We start from the raw sequence: 15100 nt of genomic DNA on the forward strand, positions 1-15100 counted from the left end.
TTCTCTTTAATACATGCGGTAAATACTAAAAGTCCATTTTCAAGCTATTTAAATGCAGTTACTCCTTCGGAAGGGTTAGGGAGTGTGGGCAGAGAGAGCGCGCTCTCTCTTCGCTCTATCAGCAGCGGGCAAAGTTCTTCCTGTGTCTCTTGGGGACCCCGGATTCCAAGCGGGGTCCCTTCCCCGACCCCCCTCCGCCCTTTCCCCGGCCGAGGCCAACTCCGAGGATGGCGGTGTCTGCCGTGGTAAGTGCACAGCTCGAGGCTGAGCGGGGTCCAGCCTCGCTAGGCCACGACTCTCCCGTTTCGTGGCGGGGGCCTCGCCAGTCTCTGGCGCCAGGCCCGGTTTCCCCAGGGGCGAAGGGGGAGGCGGACGGAGGGAGAACACGTCACGAGTCTCCGGAGGAGGGGGATGGCGGGCCCGGCAGCCAAGGGACGCCTAGCAGAGGGCGAGAGCCAGCGGAGAACCGAGGACCCAGCAGGGGGTCATCGTGGGCGGATCCCCGCCCTCGTCCCCCGCCGCCCGGTCCCTGCCCGACGCTTCCGGCGCCCTCCGGGCCCGCCCCGCGCCGGCTGTGCCACATCCTCCGGTGACGTCAGTCGGCGCCGCCATATTGGGAAGGCGCAGCCGCCGCCGCCGCCGCCGCCACCACCTCCGCCTCCGCCTCCACCTAGGATCTCGGGCTGCCTTGGGGCCTGCGGACGCCGGAAGGAAGAGCCCCTCTCTAGGTCCGCCGACGCCCGGCCCGCCCGTTTCTTCCCGGCCCGTCTCCCCATGACTGCCCCCGGCACAGCTGTCGACGGACGTCGCCCCAGCGCCGGGATTTAACACGGAAGCCCGGGTCGGGGGCCGCGGGGGAAGGAGGAGGGAGACCCGGTAGGTCCCGCGTCCCTCTCGGCCCAGCACGGCGTCTCGGCGGGAGCCATGACCTCGCTGACCCAGCGCAGCTCCGGCCTGGTGCAGCGGCGCACGGAGGCCTCCCGCAACGCCGCCGACAAGGAGCGGGTGGCGGGCGGCGGCGGCGGCAGCGGCGAGGACGACGCGCAGAGCCGCCGCGACGAGCAGGACGACGACGACAAGGGCGACTCCAAGGAAACGCGGCTGACCCTGATGGAGGAGGTGCTCCTGCTGGGCCTCAAGGACCGAGAGGTGCGGGCGCGGCGGGCAGGGCGGGGGCGGCCGGAGGCTGGCGGCCGGCGCGGGGCCCGGGCACAGGGGGAGCCCGGCCTCCGGCTCCGTGCGTCTGCCCTCCGAGTTCCTGAGCTGAGCGCCCAGCTGGCCCGGTGCTTCCAGATCTTCCCCGCACAGATTGCTTGGATTTTCCCTTCCTCCTTACACAGTCACTCCTTTGGTTTTGACTCCTTGGCGGTCTGTATGTCTTCCTCCCTTTTTCCGCCTTTTTAACCCGTGTAGACCCCAGGGTACAGCCCCACCTGGAGACTGCACGTTAGAGTGAAACACCTGGAACCACCAGCGCCCCGAATTCTCATGGGTTTTGCAGGTTTTAGGACCTGGGAGGGCTCCACGGATCTGCTTTTTGGGAGATTAAAAAACAAAACAAAACTTAAGGTGTACTGTTTGGAATTTTGAAAAAATTTCGGTGAAATGGTAATGGAAGCAAAAGTTGTTTTACATCCAATAAAGTTAAAAGTCCAACAAAATTCTCATGACACCTCCTGGAAAATGACTTCCTAGGTAACCTTGCTTTGGGTAAGAGATTACTTTTAGTATCATTTTTATATTTTATCAGTTGACTAGTCTGCAAGAAAGTCTTGCTATCTTAAGGAAGGGCTTTTTCGTGGTGTGCTGGAAGGTTAGGTTTGTGATTCAAGGCCTTAGGTGGGTTAAAGTTGCTGTGGATATATTTGTGTGTTGTGATTTTGAAAGATTATTTTCACCTCCTGTATACTCCCCTCCTAGGTTCTATCATTAACATTTTCCTAGATTTGCTTCATCACATATCCATTTATCTACAAAAAAACCATTTTTAGAGACCAGCCGGTCAGCCAGATGAATGGATATTCTATAAATCACGTATGGTGAGGTGGTTTCAGAAGCTTGTTTGAGCTCAGCGTGGAAACTACAAACAGCACATTTTGAGAGTCAGATACAGAAATATCCAAGTTTTGTTTTGATTTTTAATAAAGTGTTCCCTAGTCACAAAGGTGGGCAAAAAATCCTTATAAAACAATTTGGTCTTAGTTCACTGAAACTTACCAGATATTTTATATTTTGGATACCAGAGTTTTATATGGATTGTGGCCTCCTAATATTTAGTTTTTTAATGAATTAAAGTTTACTTCTATAGAGATGTCTAGAGTATTTGCTATATCTTGGTTTCCCATTTTTAGGTTTTAATAAGGATCACTTGAAAAAAGGTTCCCCTGGGTGTGAAAGGGACTCAGTATGTTTATTAATTACTGAGTTATAATGGAAACAGACTGATGTGAAATTCTTTTTTGTTCTTTGGAAGAACAAGCTACAGGTCTTCCTCAATTTATGATGGGGTTATGTTCTGATAACCTCATTGTAAGTTGAATATTGAAAATGCATTTAATACACCTGACCTACCAAACATCGTCGCCTAGCCTACCTTCATCGTGCTCAGGACACTTACGTTAGCCTATAGTTGAGCAGACTCACCTGTCACAAAGCGTTTTTATAATGTGTTGAATATCTCGTGTAATTTGTTGGATGCTGTACTGGGAGTGAAAAACAATGGTTTTAAGTGCATCAGGTGTTTACCCTTGTCATGTGGCTGTGCCTAGCAAATCGTATGTGTATGCATATTGTTAGCCCAGGAAAAGATCAAAATTTGAAGTATTTTTGTGCAGTCATAAGGTTGAAAAATTGTTAAGTTGGGGATGGTCTGTAGATGCACAGTGTTCTAGAAATGTGATTTTAGAAAGTATTCAACTTGCCTTTTTAGGCTGCACAATTTAGAATTTTGGTAGTAAACATTTTTCTTTGTCTTTTTCCTTTAGAACTAAAGTAACGTTTTACAAGTCCTCCATATTCCTGAGTGAACATTCTGGTTTATGTCGTTTGTGATAGTTTTCTGTATGGCTATGTCCTGTGCATAAAACTAAAACTTAAAAAAACCAAAAACCAAAACCCCAACTAAAACCAAAACTAGCTTTTGGATTTGAGTCACTCCCAAGTGAGAGCTTATGGTGAAAAAGTACCTTTTTCCCCCCAAAGTATGTGTTACTGAAAAAAGTTTAAGCTAAAGCACATTGATTGGCTTTTTTTTGGTGCTTGGTTGTCATGAAGATAATTTAAAGAATTTGTTGAAGCTTAATGGTACTTAAAAAATGTAGACAATTTAAATTTCTTTGGTGGCAGGTAATTGAAACCATATGTTGTGCTTATGTCAGGAGTCACTGTACCTTGCCATGTCATGGCTAAGGTCCAGACTCAGCTAATTCTGAGCATTTCTTGCTGATTTCAACAATCACCTAGAGAAATTTTTTTATTTTCCCCTTTTGCAGGCAAGCCCAGGGAGTTGAAGTAGAGGTTAGGGTTTAGGATTTGGCATTGCTTTAGATATAGGTTTTAGGGATTAATCTATATAACTTCTCTATACTAATAATGGACCTGTCACCTACTCCATTCATAAGTTTGGGAGATTTTCCCCTCATGTCTTCAACTTGTATCAGTCTTTAAAGTGGGGGCAGGAATTACTCTTACCTAGAGCCTAGGCATTTATGCTTGTTAATACTAGATTTTGATATTAACAAGTTTCAAGCTTTAGGCATAATATATAGCTTAATAAATTTACTGCTTTAGCTTAGTATCCATCTTTGTTACCTTTGGGTACTTGTGAGATATGAAAACCTACATTTTAAGGTCCTTAACGATAGATACGTTCTGTATGCACGTGTGTGAACTATTGTATTTGAATTCCAAATAACTGAGAAAAAATGTGAAGAAATTGTAAGATGGTGAAATTAGCCTTACTTAGGCTTTTAAAACAGACATTATGGCTTTTTAAAAATATTTTTGTTCAATAAGAAGTATACAGGAAAGTGTGCTGAAGTGTGGTAAATTTTCACAAACTGAACATAGCTGTTAAACCAGCACCCAGATCAAGAAACAGAACATGACCACTCTCCAGAAGCCCCACTTGATGCCTTTCCAGTAATTGCTTAGTCCTTAAGGGTAGCAACTAGGTTGACTTTGGAATTCAGCATAGAATAATTTTGTCCATTTTTGTACTTCCGCTTGCAGCTTTTATTTTGCATTGTGACATTTATCTGTATTGTGTGAGGTTGTCATTTGTTCATTTTCTTTGAATTTTCAACTTCTAACACATTTGTAATTTACAGTATTTAAACAGTTACATTGACTTACATCCTGTATCTAGTGTTCCTCCTAGGAGTCCTCCCTTTATTGAACAGAAGGCTCAGCTTGCCAATAAGCAGATGGTCTGGCCTTGGTTTACCTATCAGGAGTGACTCTAAAGTCATTGTGAGGGATTTTTTTCCTTTTTTTAAATTTAGGTATGCGTTTTACACTTTTTACCAATGATTTTCCTTTGTGGCTCTTCCATGAAGCTGCTTGGGCCCTCTGGGGATTGCGGTGCTCAGTGTGGATGGAGCATAGCATCAGTGATTTATTTATTGAAATAAATCTTCAGAGACCGCAGTAAGAATGGCAGATAGGTTTAAACTTGAACTCAGCTTCCAAATTCGCAAGATTTTCTATAATCTTCTCCTTTGAGGGGGAAGGGCAGTAAATGAGCCAGATACTTCCTTTCCCCGACTATTTGGTTTTTCCACTGATGCCTCCAAGAGTCAGTTTTCAGAACGTCTCAATTACCTCAAATACTTGGTATCGTTTATTTTTTTGCATTTTATTTCTTCTCTCAGGACATCATTGTATTTACTTATATTTATTAAAAAATTTTAATTCAAGTATAGTTGTATTAGTTTCAGGTGTAACAGTGATTTGACAATTCTGAACATTTCAAAATACTCACTTTGGTAAGTATGGTCACCATCTGTTAACATACAAAGTTATTACCATATTTTTGACTAATTCTTATCCTGTATTTTCTATTCCCTTGACTTATTTTATAACTGGAAGCTTGTAATTCTAAGTCTCTTCCCCCTATTTCACCCATCCCTCTATCGTCTGCCCCCTGGCAACCACCATTTTGTTCTCTGTGTTTATGAGTGTTTTTGTTGTTTGATTTGTTGTCAGATACTTTTTTAAGTTTATTTATTTTGAGAGAGAGGGAGAGAGAGCACGACAGAGGGAGGGAGAGAGAATCCCAAGCAGGCTCCATGCTGTCGGCACAGAGCCCTTAGGACTTGATCCCAGGAACCACGAAATCATGACCTGAGCCAAAATCAAGAGTTGGATGCTTAACTGACTGAGCCACCCAGGAACCTCTATTGTCAGATACCTTTTTAAAAAAAAAAATTTTTTTTAATGTTTATTTATTTTTGAGAGAGAGAGTGTGAACTGGGGAGGGGCAGAGAGAGAGGGAGACATAATCTGAAGCTGCTCCAGGCTCTGAGTTGTCTGTCCACACAGAGCCTGATGTGGGGCTTGAACTCACAAACCATGAGATCATGACCTGAGCTGAAGTCGGACACTTAACTGACTGAGCCACCCAGGTGCCCCTTGTCAGATACTTTTAAATATTTTTGTTTGTGGCAGATCTTAGTGCTTTGAGGTTGGATGTAACTATTTTAAATGGCCAGGTGTAATTTAGAGTGTGTCTGTGGAATAGAAGTGGAAAGAGGTATTGTAGTTCTTCTCTGAGACATATCTTTTGTTTTACATATATTATTTAAGCCCTTGGGCCTCAAAATTCTCCTTTAAAATGGAGAGAGAAATAATTCTCTTCCATTGGGCTGTTTTGGACGTTTATTGTTTTACTCTCCACCATGCTGAATCCTATCTGTCCCCCCCCATCCTTTTATTGGGGTTCCCCCATTGTGTGTAGCCCCTGGAGGCCCTGTTGAAGCATTTACCCTCCCCTTTTGCAATGCAGTCACACTGCCTTATCCAGTCAGGTATTTTCTTCCAGGGCTTTGGATCTTGAGAGTGAAACAGGCTGTGGTATTTTGGAGACCTGTCAAGGTTAGTGCCAGCGTGTGGATCAGAATGTTTTCTGACATGGTTCTTTGAGCTTCTTTCTCCCTAACCCCTTGGTACTGTCTTTTCTCTCCTGGTTTTTAAGACACTTTTCCCCTAGTGGTATTTTTTTTTTTTTTTAAGTTTATTTATTTATTTTGAGAGGGAGAGAGAGAATTGCAAGCAGGCTTCATGCTCAGCACAGGGCCCAACATGGGGCTCAATCCCATGAACTGTGAGATCATGACCTGAGCTGAAATCAGGAGTCTGACACTTAACCAACTGGGCCACTCAGACACCCCTGTTTGTTTTTGTTTGTTTGTTTGTTTGTTTTTAAAAGCAAACTCTACCCTCAGCGTGGGGCTTGAACTCACATCCCCAAGATCAAGAGTTACCTGCTCTACCCATTGAGCCAGCCAGGTGCTTTCAATTTTGTAATTTTAAAGATCCTTTCATGAAAGTCCTTATTAAGGGGGGCTTGGCTGCCATGTGCTAAGATTTTAGTAACTTAGTGTATACTAAAGGCTTCTGAGCTTTGGAATTTTGTGATTCCTTTACTAATAATATTCTTTTCATATTTTCAAGAGATTGAATCTTCATTTATTTTTTTCAGGTGTTTTTAAGAGTAGGTACACAGTGAAAGACACATAGGATCTCAAAAATTAGTTTTTGGAGTTCATCGAACCATTTTTACCTTTTAAACAAGAGTTTATACTGAAATCATTTTCAGTGCTTTGGGGTTCTTTCACAGTGTGGCCAATATATTCACTGATATTACAAGCCATACTAATAATTTGATATATCTTAATTTTAACCATCTGACTGTCCCTGTGTGGATCATTTGAGATTATGTTTTAGAATTATACTTTGAAATCATTTTGATCAAAGTTTGACACATTTGATATTTAAAGAAGTAAACTGTTATAGTGTCAGCTTATGTGTAAGTCTCAAAAACCTAAATCATGCTTTTCCTGTTATGTCATGTTACATTTTTGGCCCAACACTCCTCTGTGTCCAAGCAAACTTTCCCTACTTTCTATTAGCATAATTTTTCTGCTGTTAATCAGAGTAAGTGGTATCATTCCAAGTTGCTGTAGTCTTTCTTTAGGTCATTCTGTTTTCATGTGAGTCTCCTTTTAAAGCAACACAAAGATTGTGCTTGTCCTGTGTTTCTTCCATTTAATAAGCATAGTGACAAGTGCCAAAGTGGGCCATCTGGTTTCATTTTGAAATTGATATCTGTGGCTTTAGGTTTCTCTAATCAAATCTTGAAAGATTGCTACCTGTTTCAGCAGCATGTACAGTATTATAATGCAGTCTAGCAAATATTGAGGTTTTAGGTATTATGGAAACATATCGAAAATAGTCTGTTTTCAGGCACCTGGGTGAAGCTACCATGAGATCATGACCTGAGCCGACATAATGAGTCAGATGCTTCATGGGCTGAGCCACCCAGTCTCCCCTCTAGAATTTTTTGATAGTGAATATCTTGCCTGGCATATACTACCACTTAAGTATTTATTAAATAAATCATGTTTTTTTGATGAGGGTAATGTCCTCTCTAAGGGAGTGAAAATTGTTTCTGGGGTTGGTGGTGAAAAGTCCTTACTCTTTTTATGTATAAGCATAAATGTACATCTGTCCTGTAAACAGGTGGTGTATCCATCTTAGATTTTTTTTTTTTTTTTTTTTTTTTAGTATTTGAGAGAGAGGCTCAAAAGCAGGAGAGGGGCAGAGGGGGGAGGGGAGAGAGAGAGAGAGCGAAAATCCCAAGCAGGCTCCTTGCTGTCAGTGCAGAGCCTGACTTGGGGCTCGATCTCACGAGCTGTGAGATCATGACCTGAGCTGAAATCGAGAGTCAGATGCTTAACTGACAGAGCCACCCAGGCGCCCCCATTTTATTAAATTTAATGGGGCAAGGGTAGTTAGGGAAAAATAAGCCTGAAAAAGCTTCTTTAGGGAGCAATAATGAAAAAAAGTTGAGAAACACTGAAATGAGTCAATATTGAAAATACTAAATTTGTGCCCTTTACTGAGGTTTAGAAACCTTTTTCTCTGATTGGAATTAAAAAAAATTTTTTTTTAACATTTATATATTTTTGAGAGAGAGACAGAGCGTGAGCAGGGGAGGGCAGAGAGAGAGAGAGGGAGACACAGAATCCGAAGCAGGCTCCAGGCTTCGAAACTGTCAGCACAGAGCCCAGTGCAGGGCTCGAACTTGCAAACTACCAAGATCATGACCTGAGCCGAAGTCAGGCATCCAACCGACTGAGCCACCCAGGCGCCCCTGGAATTTTTATTGTAATAGATTTTGGCTTCTAGTTCAGTAGTGGGAGGAACAGTTTTAACATACCAAACTGTCAGAGGTTGTGAGTAAAATTTTAAGATCAAAGTTATTCTTGTTGGTTGATGATGTGTAGGTAAAGTTTTGTGTTCTCCCAGTATTGTCTGGGAAGGGCTGGAAATTAAAGGACTGCATATAAATTGCTGATGGTTATTTTTACTCTGGTTTTATTTTCAATTTTTTTTTTAAATTTTTGTTTTTTTTAACGTTTATTTATTTTTGAGACAGAGAGACAGAGCATGAACGGGGGAGGGTCAGAGAGAGGGAGACACAGAATCTGAAACAGGCTCCAGGCTCTGAGCTGTCAGCACAGAGCCTGACGCGGGGCTCGAACTCACGGACTCCGAGATCATGACCTGAGCCGAAGTCGGCTGCTTAACCGACTGAGACACCCAGGCGCCCCTCAATTTTGTTTTTTTAAACACTACTGTTAAAGTTTTATGCTATGTTAACAAAATAAGCTCAAAATAACATAGAATTGAACTTAAAAAAAAACTGAACTTTCAATTCATGCACTGAATTGAGCTTGTCACATTTAATTTTTGGATCTATATTATCTAAAATGGAATCTGGTTTAGTGTCCATATGTTTAGTTCAATCCAATTATTGAACACGTTCTGTATGTCCATCTCTTTCCTTCGTGGTTGGGTTTCAAAGAAAAATTTCTTACCCTCAAGAAGCATCCAGTCTGTGTAGAAGACATGTGCAAATGATTTCAAAAAAGAGATTGCAGACTTCAATGGTAGTACATGTTAAGTGTAGTATGGACATACTGGGGATGCCTTGGATCAGCAGCTGAAAGACTGTGCCATGCTCTAGACTCCCAGCCTTGCCTTTGAGTAGTTAGAAAAACTAGGATAAATGATTTGAATTCTTAGAACCTCAGTTTTTCCCTGGGCAGAATGGGCCTACATTTGTGGGCTGTCCCATAATCTCTAGATTGTAGGGCTCCAGTGAACTGGCATATATGCAGGGTCTTTGAAAACTGCAAAGTGCTGAACAAATGAGTAATGGCCTAGCCTCGAGAAGTGAGTTACAGTTTATAGTGGTACTGATAAGTATTTAATATTTTCACAATTTTTGTTTCTTGGCCCTCTTATACTTTATCTACTGGGCTTAGTAGAACATTCCTCTTCTAACCCCGGTGGTCACCATTTCTTCCCACTTTCCATAGTCCTACCCCCTGTTTTTGATACCCTCCCCCCTTTAGGAGGCAGGGGGTCCTTTCTACCTGAGTTCAAGGCCAGGATCTTCTCTTAGGGTGTTAGGGCTAGGTCCTCTGGAGAAGGCATTGGCACACAATCCTTTCTTTTTTTTATCTTACTTCATTGAAAATTTTTTTCCTATTTTCTTCCTGTCTTAATGTACTGTTCGCTTTTTCCTCACTATAGGTTCTTTGGCTGCCAAGCCAGAGCCCTGTGGGGTTTGAGAGTGGGGAAAGGTGGGAACGCCAATTTCCAAAGTTGCACTAAATTACGAAATTGTACTTTGTGCAAGTCTTTTTGTTAAATGAGCCTAGGGGGGCGCCTGGGTGGCTCAGTCGGTTAAGCAGCCGACTTCGGCTCGGGTTATGATCTCGCGTTCCGTGAGTTTGAGCCCCGCATCGGGCTCTGTGCTGACGGCCCGGAGCCTGTTTCAGATTCTGTGTCTCCCTCTCTCTCTGACCCTCCCCCGTTCATGCTCTGTCTCTCTCTGTCTCAAAAATAAATAAACGTTTAAAAATAAATAAATAAATGAGCCTAGGAATAAAAGTAGCAAGGAAAGTCCTAGTCTTCACAAGTTTATATAGTCTAGTGGTGGAGAGGCAGGACGTGGGAGAATTCAAATAACGGTGTAAATTAGCACTATCCTAAGTGCCACTTGGATAGTGGATACCATACATTTTTCATTCAGAGGAAGTAGCAAATAGGTTGAGGCTGGCCAGGAGGGTCAGGAGCAGAGGGGAGTTGAGCTGGGCATTATTCTCCTTACAGAGGAGTCGGCATTCCATTCTAGGAGAGGAGGGGGAGCTGGGGCTTATAACAGAATCTCCCAGGGGATTCTGTTCACAGAGTCGGTTGAAGCTGACTGGAAATTGGTTTTGGGGTTAACTTTCATTTGATTGTCACAAATAATCTTTTAAGATGGCATCTCAGCCAGTCCCACCCCATGCATCTATAAAATTTTAAGTTAGAAAATTGTTTTAATATACGTTGTAATTTTCTTAAAGTATTTGCAGTGTTTAGAAATTATTGCCTATAAATGTGAACTTAAAGTAATCTGCCCATCCATCATCTCCCGTTCTCAAATGATTGAGGATCTTTTATGATCTGGGCAGGGTCCTGACTGCTGGACTAGAAACATTAAGATGGCTCTAGTCCACCTACTGCTGGACTAGAAACATTAAGATAGTCTCCATAGTCTTAATTGTGACTGGTAGGCCTCAAAGAGTAAAAGGAAAACTGTAGGTTCTTTATTCTTAATTTTTTTTTCTTGTGGTAAAATATTCGTAACATAAAATTTACGATTTCAGCCATTTTAAAGTGTACAAATCAGTGGCATTAAGGACATTCAGATTGTTGTGAATGTTGTAGCCATCATCACTAACCATCTGTAGAACTTTTTCATCATTCCAAACAAAGCGTACCGATTAAACACTAACTCTTCCTTTCTCCCTTCCCTTAGCCTCTGGTAACCACTACAGATGATCTCCAACTTACAGTGGTCTAACGTGCAATTTTTTGATTTTATGGTGGTGTGAAAGGGATATATAGATAGTAGAAACTGTACTTTGAATTGACTTTGGATTGTTTCCTAGGCTAACAATGTGCCCTGAGATACTCTCCCCTTACTCCGGGCAGGGCTTAAGGGGGCAGCAGCCGCCAGCTGTCATGTGATCACAGGGATGAACAACTGATAACAGAACTGTTCTGAACCCACAACCGTTCTGTTTTTCAGTACAGTTTTCAGTAAATTACATGAGATACTGAGTACTTTATTATAAAGTGGGATTTGTGTTAAGATGATTTTGCTTAATTATAGGCTAATGTAAGTGTTCTGAGCATGTTTAAGGTAGGCTGGGCTAAGCTGTGATGTTCAGCGAATTAGGTGTATTAACTGCATTTTCACCTTAAATTATATTCTCAGATTTACAGTGGGGTGTATTGGGATGTACCTCCATTGTAGGTTGAGGAAGATCTATATTCTGCTTTCTATATCTATGAATTTGACTATCCTCGGTACCTTATACAAGTGGAATCATGCATTTGCCCTGTTATGTCTGTTTTTCTTAGCATATTTTCAAGGTTCATTCATGTCATAGCATGTATCCCAAATTTCATTCCTTTTCAAGGCTGAATAATATTACGTTATATGTGTATACTGCGTTTTGTTATCCACTCATCTGTTGAACATTTTGGTTTCTACTTTTTAGCCATTGTGAATACGTCTGCTTTGAACATTGTTATGCAAATATCTGTTTGAGTCCCTGCTTTTATTATTTTGGATACATACTTGGAATGAAATTGCTAGAAAACATGGTAATTCTATGTTAAATGTTTGGAGGAGCTACCATATTGTCTTCCACAGTGGCCGGACCATTTTACATTCCCAGCAGTGCACAAGGATTGCAGTTTCTGTGTGCTGGCCAACACTTGTTTGTTTGTTTGTTTGTTTGGATGATAGCCACTGTAACAGGTGTTTAGTGGTATCTCATTGTGGTTTTGATGTGCACTTCTCTAATGATTAGTGATGTTGAACATCTTTTTTTGTGCTGATTAGACATTTGTGTATTTTCTTTGGAGAAATACCTGTTTAAATACTTGCCCTGTTTTTTTTTTCCAATAAGGTTTTGTTGTTGAGTGTTAGAAGTTGTCTGTATTTTCAGGATATTAATCCCTTATTAAATCTATGATTTGCACATATTTTCTACTATCCTGTGGGTTGCCTTTTTACTATGTTGACAGTGTCCTTTGATCCATAAAAGTTTTTACTTTTGATTGTCTGCTTTATCTTTTTGTTGCTGTTGCCTATGCTTTTGGTGTCATATTCAAGAAGTTATTTCAAAATTTAATGTTTTTAGGATTTTCTGCTATGTTTTTTCCCTATGAGTTTTATAGTTTTTTTATGTTTTGGTCTTTGATCGTTTTGAGTTAGTTTTTAATGTATGGTATAATGTAGGGGTCCAACTTCATTCTTTTTGCATATGGATATTCAGTTTTGTCAGCACTCTTTGCTGTCAAGATTGTTCTTCATTGAATGATCTTGGCACACTTGTCAAAAATCGTGTGACCATATACATGCAAGTATTTATTTCTGGGCTTTTGTTTCACTGGTCTGTATGTTTTTATGCCAGTACCACATTGTTTTGATTACTGTAGCTTTGTAATACGTTTTGAAATCAGGGAAGTGTGAATCCTCCAACTTTGTTCAAGCTGTAAGTTTTTGAAAATGAAATTAGATAGTAAAAACTATCCTATCTGCCTAAAAGGTTAGAGCCCTTGAAAAGAGCTCAGAAGTCTCACACTGAAGTCTGTTGACTTCGTTGTCTTTGTTGAAGCTGTCTGCTGATTTGTTGCAGGTTGTGAGTGTGTTTAGGAGATTCAGAAGGAGAGCCAGTAACCAGTTATTTATACCTAACCTTATATATTTATCCCTTAATGCTTCAGTAGGAGGTTGCAAATTTGGGTTTGATGTTCAGGAGAGGTGTCTGGATTGGAAAGGGTGATTTGGAGTTGTATGTCTCCCCTAAGATTGTTCCTGCACTCCATGTCAGAGTCCATTCCCCTGCAGCCACACAGTTGCTTAGGTCAGACTTCCCAGTCTTCTCTCTTTCACAATGCATGCCCAGTAGGGAACTCAGTCTGCATTCTCAGAATTCTTTGAATTTGTCTTCTGACCATTTTTAAGGCCACTGCCTTAGTTCACCTCCTCACCTGTTCTCTCTTGGATTGGTTTTCCTCAGTGACTGTTTAAAATCTTCATCACTCCCTTCAAGTTTCTTGTTTTACTTCTTCCTTGCTCTGGGTCTATAGAGGCTTCCTTTACCTGTCTTCCTCTATCTGCCTTTATCTAAACTCCTTCCTTTCTGTTACAGGGAAGGGGTTTCTGCTTAAGGTTAACCCCTTCTCCCACTCCAGTATAGTCTCTTTGCCTCTTTGATGCTTGTGCTCCCTCAGCTCTTAGATCTTCTTCTCCTCCATTTGTCCATCTCTTCTGTAACTGCACATGACCATTTAAGCTTTGTCATCATGGCTTTATTTTCCCCATACCTTTGTAGATGTGTGCTGATTGTAAACTTGGTTATTAGAAACTATTTATCTTCAGTAGAATTGGTATTGAATTGAAGGTCTAGGGTTTGTGTTTCTTTGTGATTTCTTTCATTGCTTGGTGTGTGAAGTGATTTTTCTCTCACCTTCAGATTTCTTAGATCACATTTTGGCTGATGGTCTTGCCTGGTGTGTGGAACAATGGCAGTCTTTTCCTATTCCTATAGGGGAAAATGTGTTATCATCTTAGTAGCTGGTTAGAGAATTCCTTTGAAGGGAGGAGTTCCTCCTGTGGGGTGTTGTCCAGATTTCAGTGAGGAAGGGAAAAGTGATTCTGTCGTCACTGGTAGAGCAGGTAGGAGTGCTGAGTGCTGTGAGGAAGGCAGAGAAGATGTGTGGTTGAGGAGTGTGCCCAAAGAAGGACGTTGGAAAGGGCAGGAAACACTTTAGGGAGGTAAGTTTTGAGCAGAATATTGAATGAGATGTGGCATGTCACTTGACAGGAAACTGACATTCTAGACAGGATATATTGTGACAGGGTATATGTGAAAATAACTATATGAGGAAGTCCTCTTTCTAAGATTGACATTATTTTACCATAGCTAAAGAAGAAAATCTGTTGTATATAATGAGAACTAAGTTATGGGGGGGGCGGGGAGTTTGTGTGGAACAGGGAAATGAAAAGTCATTACTACCTTAGGATCTTTAAATATAAGTTGGAAATGATATTGGAGGCAGTTGGAGGTTTTAAAGATAGCAATAATACTGTAAACTGGATTTTTAGAAAGGTGGTTCCTTTAAGTGAATAAATAATTTGTAGATGGAGAGGATGGAGGCAGGAAAGTTGGTAGTAGGATTGAAGTTACTAGAATTTGTGAAATTTTGTGCCTGCATCTTGGATGCAGAGGGAACAGTCTTGATCAGAAAGATAATTCTTACAGAAGAATTAATTGGATTTAATTACCATTAAAGCTTAGAGGAGAGAACATGGTTGGTTTGAGTTTAAAGAACTGTTAGAGTGGTAACAGTGTCTTAGTTATTTTCCTTTACAAGTCTATGCTCCTTGTGGAGAAAGATGTAGAAAATGAAATCCACAATTCAGCTTTTATTCCTTTGAAAAACATTTATGGAGTGCCTACTGTATCCTAGGGAAGACAGAACAACATAAATTTGCATATATGTGTATAATTACACATTGTGATCATATTATGAAGAAAAATTAGAGTATGCTGTGAGAGAGTGGGTATAGGGGGAGGGTAAAGGGAAGAACTTTCCAAGGAAATGATATTTAGGCTGACACTCAAGGAATGAGTAGGAGCTGCAGACAGTGAAGATAGATTAGTTGAGTGTACTCCAAGGCCCTGAGGTGAGACAGCTTGGCTTGGCTTAAAGAACTGAAAAATGGTTCAGGCAGGAGTGGGGT

At 41.5% G+C, this 15100-nt stretch overlaps 1 protein-coding gene across 2 annotated transcripts in view; it reads left to right on the plus strand.

The window, feature by feature from the left end:
* Positions 1-647: 647 nt before the first annotated feature.
* LOC106979746 (Golgi phosphoprotein 3) overlaps positions 648-15100 on the plus strand; it is a 48502-nt gene continuing 34049 nt past the window's right edge. Inside the window, exon 1 of one of the 2 annotated variants that reach the window (XM_027074987.2) lies at positions 648-1149. In XM_027074987.2, the coding sequence (XP_026930788.1) occupies positions 925-1149 (225 nt within the window). In that variant the 5' untranslated portion in view covers positions 648-924. The remainder of the gene's footprint in view (positions 1150-15100) is intronic. The other variant, XM_027074986.2, reaches the window with a different exon arrangement.

This window comes from Acinonyx jubatus, chromosome A1, assembly GCF_027475565.1.
Source record: "Acinonyx jubatus isolate Ajub_Pintada_27869175 chromosome A1, VMU_Ajub_asm_v1.0, whole genome shotgun sequence".
Taxonomy (NCBI): Eukaryota; Metazoa; Chordata; class Mammalia; order Carnivora; family Felidae; genus Acinonyx; species Acinonyx jubatus.